At 40.1% G+C, this 11,881-nt stretch overlaps 1 protein-coding gene across 1 annotated transcript; it reads right to left on the bottom strand.

Annotated features, from left to right (window-relative positions):
• Nucleotides 1–977: 977 nt before the first annotated feature.
• synpo2la (synaptopodin 2-like a) lies at nt 978–10,363 on the bottom strand. The gene is made up of 4 exons (XM_052572971.1): nt 9,955–10,363; nt 7,823–7,974; nt 6,974–7,671; nt 978–5,543 (listed from the first exon to the last, which is right to left on the bottom strand). Exons 1-4 carry the CDS (start codon nt 10,054–10,056, stop codon nt 2,950–2,952), a joined length of 3,546 nt encoding a protein of 1,181 aa, XP_052428931.1. The 5' UTR covers nt 10,057–10,363; the 3' UTR covers nt 978–2,949.
• Between the last annotated feature and the right edge of the window lie 1,518 nt (nt 10,364–11,881).

The following is an 11,881-nucleotide window of genomic DNA, read 5'->3' as shown; positions in this document are numbered from 1 at the left end:
ATTCTTTGCCATTCAAGAAGCATAATTTCAGGTGACATTTTCACACCTGTCTCAGAAACAATTCTTATTATATCTCTTTTCTCGACCACATTATTTGCACCGTATGAACCTGATAACTCGTCAGATTCTCTCTGTCTTTGTCAGTTCAGGAAGGAACCACTCAGAAATGGAATCTAAGCAGGGAAAGTGTGGAGCAGCCATAAAAAGTGCCTGAACATTATCAGGCCTAAATATAGGAGGACAGCATATGCATGAGAATGGTGCCAGCTTTAGCTGTAGTCCACCCAGCGGTGTGCAATACAACACTTCTCCACTACTGAGTTTTAGGAGACACGTTTGCTGTTGCTTATACACTTAGGCATATATAAATGCCATTTATTGTGATTTGAATTTATAATAATTGTAAAGGAAACCAGAGATCCAGAGATATATGTATGTGTGTGTGTAGGCTTATACAGGGGGTATTCAAATACTTGATGTTGATCTAATAATGTAAACATGCAAAAAAAGGTTTCTGTCAGGGAGTTAAGGGGTCGATTAAGGTTTAGTGGACGGAAGTATTTTTAGATCAGTATAAGAAATAATTATACAAGTCTATGGCAAGTCCCCACAAAGATACAGAGGAAAAAATAAAAATCTAAAATATGCAGTCACATTTTACTACTTAGCTTTTCTTCTATTATGAAAAGTAAGAGATAAGCGCCACCATGTGGTGATTAGTCATCTTCACCCTATAAACCATGGTTTTAAGTCTTTCTAAAACACTTCGACACTGATCATTATTCTGAAACATGTTACAGTCAGACAACTTCGCAAAAACATTTAAATAAACCTGGCCTTCTTAATCAGATAAATTCAAAATGGTTTTTCTTTATTTGTAAAAGGGTAACTCGGATATCATTAGGTTTAAGTGCATTCATGTGAGACATTGGCATCGTGTCTGCGATTGTCGCTTACCATGAGACAGAGACATCATGGGAAATTTCAGGTAAGTTTTATTGAAACTATTCATTGTGTTAGAAATACAAAGACACTTTAGGTTAGAATCACTTAAATCCTAAAATTTAGCTGAGCTCATCATAAGCATTGCACAAACAAAATTACCAGAGACATTAACCACAAAGTTGATTTTACCAAGACAGACACATTGATCTAATGATTTGAACAGCCAAAATTAAGAGCGCCATACAATCAAGATTTAAACATGGCTGACAGTAATTGGAAAGACAAACAAAACTGGCTCAGATTTTAAATATTGCATCTACTCTGTACTAACTTCTTATTCAATTTCTAAATGTATTTTTTTTTCAAATAGGAGACCTTTTAAAAATAAAATATTTTCACCTGCCAGTACTACAAGAATTATTTAATAATCCTCTCTGTATATCTGATATATCTGTATATCTAATTCACATTGATATAAACTGTTTTCCTTCCTTAAACCTCTATCCATTGTTCCCTTAATATTACAAGCCCTAGATTTTTTTTTCTTTTAAGACATTGCAATGTTTTGAGGACTTTGGGAACACATTCGTAAACCACCCATTCCCGAAATCATCAGCCTCACTGCTGCACAAGCCATTCAAATATTTCATGTTGCTATGAGTATTCTGACTAATTCCAGTAAAGCCAGTTGGCTAATTAACCTTCTAATAATCCTGGACAGTGCTAGCTTTGCACTTTTCACACTGTCTTCATGAGACAGATTTGTGTCAGTGCTCAGATAGCCTTTCTCTAGGACTGTCTTCAACACTGTACCTTTCCAACACTTACTGATTTGACCACTTAAATATGTTTTTATATAAAAATAAGTTTTCATCTTTTTAATATATCAATAGTCAGATATAAAGACCAAAAATCCAGTCAGAGCACATTTTAAGGATCCAGCCTGGTTCCCTGCTTACTTTGCACCTACAAATAGGCTGTGACCCTTATGCACCTGTTCAGAGCAGGCTCTGCCAAGAGATATATCATTTCTGATTAACCTAAGAGCATACGACAAAACAAAGCCTCAGCTTGCCTTTTTTTCTTAGGTATTTTTTCCATGTCAAGTAGATCAAGGTTTACACCCAAGATCCATAAAGCAACTACACTTTAGTATTTTAAATGGTGCCAAAAAAATGTATGTCGTAATGGAGAAATTTGAAGGAAAATATTTAAAAATACCTCAGTCCAGTCCATGTGAAATGTTTTTTCTGGTAACATGTCAATGTATTTTTTCTTATCCCTATAAAATTGGGAACACATGAATTGACACGTGAATGTGAAGTGGCATTTGCAACTCGTTTTAACTTCTGTAATGTGACTCATTGTGTGTTTGTGCACACTTGGCAAATAAAAGCTCACTCTGATTTTGATGTATGGATGAAACAAGATATGCAATAAAGAAACAAACAAACAAAGCAAAATCAGTGTAATGTATGATGCATCTTGATGTTATGCATTAGGAACTGACTGGATTAAAAAAAACTGGGCATTCTGCACCACTTGAGAGCCCGGCTGAATGTAAGTTTGCTAAAACAATGCCCAAGTAGCTATTTGACTATTGGTTAACATCATCTAAGTGAAAAAGGCAGAGCCATTTCAGAGGAAGTGGAAGCTACACTTTGATTGATGTTTACAAAGCCAAACAATATTTCTCTTTGGAATAGCATATATAAATTTTTTCACAAGAACAGGAACATGCATTAAGTAAATAAATTTCATGTTAACAACACTGAATGTTTTAAACATATTGTTGAACATTCAGCAGAAATTCTGGATTGTTCCAGATATTTGAAAAATACTCTCAAAACAACAAATATTCTCCACAGTATATTTTATATCTGAAATTTAGAAAATAATTTATTTGCATCTTCAAGTTATATTAAATCATATTTAAAAAGTAGTAATTTAGAGTCTGCAACAGAAGCAGATGGTTCAGCTTCTTCCACATGTAAATTAACATCATCAGTGAGGAAGGGTTCCAGGCCTCCAGACGCGGGGCTGAATACCAACACGTGTTGCAATAAAACGAGGTTTGGGAACTTGGATTGGAGATTTTAATGGGTCTGGTAGGGAACTTAACTCAGGGGCACTCTTAAACTGTTTGGCAGCTTGAAGCCCAGAGTAGCTTAGGCTTGACATACTTGACATGGGAGCTGGGGGTGAGTATGGCATGGGGTGAGGGATGGGCACAGCTGATATTTTAGGGAGCTCTGGGAGGCCTGCGGCTCGTGAAGGTGCCGGAGTTGATTCAGGTACAGGTTCAGGTAGAGGGGATGTCATGTCAGAACGAGAGATGTGCTCACCAAGTGTGGTCCGTGAGCGTGGAACAATCACTGTTGGGTTGAGAGTTGGTGCTGACATTGGGGTGGGAGTGGAGAATCGTTTTATTTCATACACACGTGCAGCCTTTACTGGGATCTGCTTGGGTGGTGTCAGAGTGTGGCCTTCCCTTTGCTGCCTCTGGTAGGAGGACACAGAAGACATTGTGCTAGTGCCACCACCAAAACTGAACATTGCAGGGTTCAGTTGGTAAGGCTGCCTCCTCATAAAGTCCAAGGCTTTGATACCTTCTTTTGGGACACCAAAACTACCCTTACTTCCTTTAGAACTTCCCTCAGACACTTTGGCACCCCCACGCTGCACCCCAACTGGACAGGATGGAGACAGCAAGGGGTTGTAACCTATCGGTGGAGGAGCACGAACATTAGGGGAATACTTCCAGTGGGATGGGGTTGTTGAGGTTTTTTGTGGTTCGATCAAGTCTATGACTGATTGGGATTGTTGGGGTTGTAGTGGTGCTTGCTGGAGATGTGGAGAGTCTACAACAAACCAATCCATGCGACTCTGTCTACGAGCAAAAAGCTCCGCTCCTTTTCCCTCTGCCTGAGGGATCTGTGACATTTCTGGGATGACCCTTGGCTTAGGAGCCACAGGCGGTGGCACCTTTGCCCTATTGTCATCAATGTAGTGAGTAGTATTTTCCGGTTCATAAAATCCACGTCTGGGTCTTTCATCTAGGTTCTGCACCATACACAATAATTCAGGGTTTGGTGAGTTTTTCTTACTGTCAGGTATCTTAAACATTGGCTTGTAGGTGCTACGTCGGCGGGCCTCTTGGAGAATACCAGTGCGGCCAGTGGTGGAAAAGGATTTTTCATGATAGACTACAGGTGACACCGGAGTTCCAGTTAAAGAGATCTCAGAAGCTGCAGAGGTCAAAATAGAAGAGGTTTGGGATGGTATTGCAATGGCCCGAGGAGTAATGGGAGCTGTAACAGGAGCCACAGCGGTCACTGTGTTGTCAACAGGGATTGCTGGTGGAACAGTTGTTTTGGCTTCTACAGGACAGGTAGGTACTTGGGTTTGAACTATGGGAGGTGGCACTGATGCAACCTGGATGTTTTCCACTGAGGAGCAGTGAAGAGTAGGTTGAGAATATGATTCCACAGATACAGGTGGAGGAACAGACTTTTCAGACATAAAGGGCTGTGTGGGTATCACTTCAGGAGGGACATCGGTACTCATTTGACTCATTGTGAATTGGCTAACAAAGGAGGCCGGGTTAACACTCATTACATGCTCTTCTGATGGTGCAGAGAATGGATGTGCAACCACAGCCACTGAAACAGGTCTGGGTGATTTCTTACTGACTGTAGGGCGAAACACAACAGGAGCAGTGGCTGCCCGATTGGTAACACAGCCTGGGGCAAAAGGTCTGGCAGTTCTGTTTAACACAGAACTTGAAGAGAGATCAGGTAGAGGAGCTGGTTGTGGAGGCATCACAGGTTCTGCAGAAGGTACTGAGAGACTAGTTATGGGAAACACAGCTGGGTCTGGTGCCATTGTGTTTGAAGTATCTCCATTTACCATAACAGGGACAGTGGAAGTGGCTTGAGGTGTGGCCATCTGTGTCATGTTTTGCATCTCTGCTGGTGGAACCTCATGATGTAGAGTTTTTGAAAGTCTGCCAGGTTTCGGAGCAACTGGTGGTGGCTGGACATTAGGCTTTGTCAATGGGTCTTGTTGTGGTTGTGGTGTCTGTAGTTGAGGAGATGCTGGTGTCTCTTTCAGTGGAATTCCCAGCATTTGACTTTGTAACTGTTCTTGCGCAGCTTCTATTTTCTTTGCATGTTCCTCAGCCCTTCTCCGCTGCTGCTCAAACAACTGTGCCCCCTTCCCAGATGTATCACTCAAACCAGGACTCAGAGCACCACCTTCTCCTTCCTGACCTCTGGAAGCAGATCTTTTCTCCAGCAGCTCAAGGTAGTCACTGTCCCATGTGGGGTCGGGTGCAGCAGAGAAACCTTCCTCATCAAATTCTGATTCACTGCCAGGAAATATGCCATCCTCTTCCTGAGAGTCCTGCCTCATGTCCTCATCAACACTTCCAAAGCTTGTCAGTGTGTATTTCTTGGAGCGTTGTCTGCGCTTTTTAAACATCAAAACACCCTTTGAATGAGGGTTGGGTGCATCTGTCAGTAGTGAGGCGATGGTGCGGCACTTGGACCGAGCTTCTTTTACCTGCTTGTCCGCGATTGTATCTCCACGGTTCAATTCTGCATAACATGAAATTAAAGGTTTGAGACAGAATTGAATTTTTTAAATTTAATTGAGAATTAATTGTTTATGGCTTTAAACTGTTCACTTTATATCTGTCAGAAATAGTGATAAATATAGCTAACAGTGCTCTTCTGAATCACTGGGCCTGTAAAATTGTGCTAAAAGTGTGCAGAAAAAATGTAACATTTATATTTCCATGCACATGCTTCACTCAATTCCTCCATTAAAAAATGATAGTTAACTATATCATAAGGCTAGTTAAGATTAATTTCTTCATATGGTACTGCAAAGTTGCATGTCAGAGTACATACTCAAAAAAGTTTTCATATCATAACCCAATAAAAAGTGTATTAAATCAAAGCATTTTGCCACAGGGACCCCTCATTATATTAATCTACAGCAATTACCGAAAAAGAGCATAATCATTTGGCTGCCAAGTTGATTTGTCTACCATAGGGAGATGCTTTATTTACCAGTGCTTAGTTGTGGTCCCTAAGAAGAGCATGAGAATGTTTAGAGTACAGATTAGGGTTGTCTTTAGATTTATGACTGTTTATTTATGTTGGTGCTTGAAATTACACTGCTTCAAATAGCAGCAGCTCTGAAGATGCTTGACACTTTTTAAAAAGTGGTACTATGGCACATAACCCCAAGTCTTACCTCGGATCTATTCTTTAAACCTAATCATTATCATAACACGGGGAAGAAATTTAACAAAGTAATGTAAATCATTAGGTGTAGCCATCTGCGGAATCTAAACGTTTCACTAAACGGTTATCGTAATACATGTTTTGTTCATGCATATTTAATATTAATATTCCATTAATAGCATATAAGATTCCACAGTAAGCAATCTCACCATAAACACAGATGTCAATGTGTTGTTTATCACCTGATCTGGAATCAACAAACACACATTCCGCAGCTGCGATCCAGGATCAGTGTCACACCAGTGTAATGCAGTGTCCGGGCACCGGAAAGTTAAACCTGGGTAACTAATTGTACATAACTCATTTTCTGAACACTGACTCTGAAATATTCAGAAGCCAGATGCTTCTATACATGTCTGAAAACAATACGGAGAACACTAACAATACTGTCAAGTATTTCAGCTAGGGCTCTTGGTGGAGAGAATGAGCGTAGGCCTGTGAGGAGCACTGTCACCTGATATAAGCTAGCAGCTGGAGATGCTTATGCCAGCTCATTCAAAGCAGTGCTCAGGTTATCAACCCTGCAAGTCTCAGGACAAATATAGACACTGGTGCTGGCTAAAAGACTCATGACCAAACCTTCATATCTTCAAGGGTCTACATGCAGGCAATCACAAGCTGTGATGTTAAAAACACATTTACAAAGCTAAGCAGGTGTTCATGACAGTATATTTGAAGCCAGTCGATCATAAGAGCAATTATCTTCATATACTCACTTGCTTGTTTTGCTTTATCCATGTATGTTAATGTGAGCTCCTCATCCACTGGATTGTCAACTGGCCCAACCATGGGCACCAACTGAGTACGAGAGCACAACATAAGAGCTTCTTTGGCTCTTTCTGGAGAAACCAGAGGGGGAAGATTTGTGGGCTCCTGGAACCCACTGTCCTCTTCCATTAGCCCTTCTCGTGGGTTTTGGTCATCTGCGCTCATGGATGAAGTCTCGGTGGAGGTCTGAGAGGACCAGGCTCCATGTGGAGGGGGTTGGTAAATCACTTCTCTGCGGGTTACACCAGGCAATGCATCTTGTCTTTCTTTAGGCCCCAAAAGATTGTAAACCTGGGCATCCGAGGCACTGTCATACCCACTCATTTCTGAAGTCTCTGCTCCCTCCGGTGAGGCTCGACCTGCCTTGCCAGGTGAATTGCTTGGACTTCGTCGTTTTGGTTTGCGTTGCCTCTCATGAGCAGCCACGTCTGCATCACTGTCTGTTTCTCCGTAGTAGGCCTCACTGCCCGGTGGGGAGGTCAATCCACTGCGTGCGGTTGGGGATATCAGGATCTGCCGCTCACTGGACTGGTGAGGTTGGGAGCTGGATGGAGACATGGCCCTAATGGCAGCACGGTACTCTTTATCAATGCGGGGAGAAGGAGCTCGAGCAACCAGGACCACTGACTGGAAGCCAGCCGGTGTCCTGATAAACATGAGTAAAATACCACAGTGGTGGTCAGAAACAGTAACTCACAACAACCCTGGCTTGAATGGAATACAGTCACTTACTGTACTTTCAGCTCACAATTGAGTTAAACACACCATTTGCATTGGAAAAGGAAAGGTTGGCTTACCTCCTAACTCGGATGTGTAGCGTTCCTGGCATGCTGTCGATCAGGTTCATGGCCTGGGCATGCGACAGATTCCCACAGAAATTCTCATTGATGGACACCAGCTCATCTCCCTCACGCAGTCCGGCACGACATGCTTTACTTCGCTTGCGCACCTACAGGATAATTGTAGCAGGTGATAATGGATAAATGGATCAAGAAGACATTTAACTTGACCTTGAAAGTTTTCCATAGATTAGGCAAAGACTAAGACATTGATATTGCATTTCAAAATCTTCCCATCTTTACAAGCGGATCTGCAAGAATGAGTGATATATGAGTTTGGTTATACACATTAAGTCTATATCCATCCATTCTCTAAAACTGGTCTTTTGTAGTTGTCTCCAATTCACCTATTTGAATGTCTTTAGATTGTAATGGAAATCATAGCACATGCAAACTCCATACCAAAAGGCCTCCTGGAGCAGCTGGGACTTGAAATGCTGTCTTTTTTATTTCAGATAATTTTACCTTTATATTTATAAAATTATGAAAAAAAGCACTCAGCAGGCTGGCATAGACAGTAAACAAAGGCTGCCCATGTGCCGGTATTAATGTTATTTATCAACTAGACCTTGCAATGGCATTGCTCAAACCCCTGTCCTGTCTGCCATCTTACTCAGCACAGGAGGACAGTCTCTGATTTCAGTGGTTTTGTTCACACTGACAGGTTCACATCTTACTGAGGATGCAATAATCAGTCTATAAATACTTACTTTTAGACTATAAATAGACAGTGAGATGGGTTCATAAAATTTCCCCTGCTCTTTAATACTGTGCTAAAGCTCCTGAGTCACTATACTATTAAAAGGACATTTTAAACTCTGTGCTCTCCTTTGACTTTGTTGAACAGACTAAAACAGTATGGCATAGAGAGATCTGCTTTTCTATTTCAGACTCTAATCCTGTACTTGGTTGCCTGTGGTTTTTAGGATACAACTATAATGCAAAGGTTATATTCAGGACCAAGTGGTGAACTGAGATCTGTATGCTGCCCTTGATTTGGGACAGTGTCCATTCCACTAGTTTAATCTAATTCACTTTTGATGACAAGCATCTAGCTACCAATAAAAATCAATACTCTTCATGACAGCCAAGATCATTGGATGCAATAAACTACCCTGATCAGATTATATAGATAGATAGGTTTATATAAAATAGTCAATAATAGTCCGTCGTTACTAATGGCTTGAAGTATCATCTTTGGTGTTGGATTAAAGTAAAATACGTAACCAGGACCATATTTATTTCCTAAACTATTGCAAGCATGACATGACAACAACATGACCATCAACCAGAATAAGATGCTTTATCATTAAACACTGTGTATGACATTGTATCCTGTATAAAGTAAAAAGTCTGCTGGAATTGGAAGTAGATTATTTGAGACATAAGCATGGTATGACATGGGACCAAACTGCACTCAATTAGGGTAAATGCTATTAAATAGGACCTGCATGCTCAAAGGCTAAGGTAAGTCAATAACTACTGCAATACAGTGTGTGTGAAAGCATAAAGAGCATAAACCTTTATTTACATATTATTATAAAAATCCCAATCTGCTATTTAGATCACAATTTGCTTCTAAGTAATAACAAAACAAAGTAATTATAAAATAATAGCAGAAACCAGTATCACATAATTATATATACCATAAAAACACACTGTTTCCTTGTACTGCTAACTAGATAGAAAAATGTTTGATTAGCTTCTCATAAAGTACTAGTCATAAACTGTCCGTTGTTTTACATAAAGTTTTATTCTGCAATCTTAGCCTGTTACAGGTAATCTACTTTTGCATGGTCACTATTAGAAAATATACAATTCGTGCATATTAGCTATTTAGGATTCAAAGGTTAAGAGGGTTAAGGGGGACACTTGAAAGTTCACAGCTCTATGAATAATTTGGCTTTTTTGGTAGAGGATCAGTTCCACACCACACTTAAGAGTGCAGGGGCCTGGTGTCCATTACACCGTCAGGCAGCTCTGAACATTTTAAGTTTTTTTTAGAGCTAAAGAATTGTGGGCTGAAATAACTCTAAAAGACTTCAAGTGAGGTACAGTACATTCATTGATGTGTTTCCTGGCAATCATACCTTGGCAACCTGCAGAGGCTTCTGGTGCTCGATTCCTCCCTGTAGTCTGAAGCCCCATGGTGCTCCTCCGGATAGGGTGATGATAACCTCCTCAGCCACCATGGTCCAGTTTGTGCTTACGTTTGTTTCAGTTTGTTGGCCTGGGGGCCCTTAGTACATACGGTCCATGTTATTTCAGGGCCCCCTTAGAGAAGACAACTACTACTGCAACTGTGCCCTGGGGTTCCTTCTAGTTGCTCTTGCAAGAATACGAGCGCACATTGATCCCCTCCCACAACCTGAGCTGGATGCTGGTGATAGGGGGACAGCCATAAAGGAAGTTAAAATAGAGGGGAAAGAGAAAAGATACCCACCATCTCCCTGTGCAGTGTAATCTTGTGTTGGATGAAGGTAGAATCTAGTTCATCACAGCTGTGCTGTCACTCATTGCTGGCTTAAAAGGAGGGGGCGCACATTACTGATATAAAAATAACCCTTTGCCTCTTGCTAAGCGGTCAAGATTTTAAATGAGTTCAGAATCATGACAAGTAGATTTAAGTCTGAAAATGAATGAAATTAGTTATTATTAATGTTTACAACCTCTCACTGAAAAATAGTGTATTCTTTTTTTTATTTAACCTTTAGTAAATGGTGGTCAGGAAACTTTATTACGTTCAACTGAGGTTTTCCAAAATGTTTATTCTTTTCTAGGATTTATATTAATACATCAGGACCTTCAGATAGTGTGGGATGAATCACAGAGCTAGTTTGTTTTACCATTGCATCTGTACATAGTGAAAGCAGACCTGTCCTCTTGGCGTCCAAACTGGGACACTTGGCCAATCAATCTTTCTTTAGACAAGCACGCACATGCCTGACCCGAGTAGGAAATTAAAAGAGACTTAGTGTCACTTTATATACACATACATGATTTAGACATTGAGCAATAGGTCTAAATGAAATTAAAAACAAATATTTATATTACTAATACATTCTGTACTTTCTATTCATCAAATAATCCTGAAATCAAATTGTATCTCACTTCTACAAAAATACGGAAATGCACAATTGTTTACATCATTCGTAATAATACAATTTTTATTGAGCACTAAATCAGCATATTAGAAGTATTTCTGAAAGATCATGTGTCACTGACGAAATGGGTAATGACTGCTGAACGTCCAGCTTTGGCAAATCACAGGAATAAATTACATTTTTAAATGTTTTAAACTGCAATAATACTTTGAGTTGAGTGATCTAAGTTTGTTTTATGGGTCAAATTATTATTCATTTTATAATAAAAATAAAACCAATAGATAAAATTGAAAAAAAGAATAGAGAACACTTGTTATTTGTAATAGAATAGAGAGTAGATAGAATATAAATAGAATAGAGAGTGGTAGTGTTAGAGGGTCATGTTTTATAAAGTATATTTAGTGATTTTATATAAATCATATAAAGTGATTTTGTGCGCTATAATATGCTGTTCACTTAAGTCTTACATAAGTATGAAGTAGGGAATTCAGGTAAATGGGTGCAGAGCCAGTGGTTGTTTTGTAGGCAAATACGGGCGGTTATTGGTAGCAAGTAGAAACTGATGAACAGAGGTCTGACATACACTGTTTTCAGCTTGTTAAAGACTACTCTTGCTTCCACATCCTTGCAGAGGTTTGACAGAACTGGCTGGAAGACCTGTCAAGAGAGCATTGCAGTTGTCTAGCCTGGACAGAACAAGAGCTTGAACCAGGAGTTGGGTAGCATGTTCTGATATAAAGGGCCTGATCTTTGTTGTACAAGGCAAATCTGCAGGACCGGGCAGTTGTAACAACATGTTCTGTGAAATTCAGCTGATAATCAATCACAACTCCAAGGTCCCTGGCTGTTCTGGAAGGTGTTATGGTTGATAGCTGGATGGAGAAATTGTTAAAAAGTGATTGGTTAGCTCAAG

Source organism: Carassius gibelio, chromosome B13, assembly GCF_023724105.1.
Source record: "Carassius gibelio isolate Cgi1373 ecotype wild population from Czech Republic chromosome B13, carGib1.2-hapl.c, whole genome shotgun sequence".
Classification (NCBI taxonomy): Eukaryota; Metazoa; Chordata; class Actinopteri; order Cypriniformes; family Cyprinidae; genus Carassius; species Carassius gibelio.
This window is presented reverse-complemented; position numbering and strand designations above follow the sequence as displayed.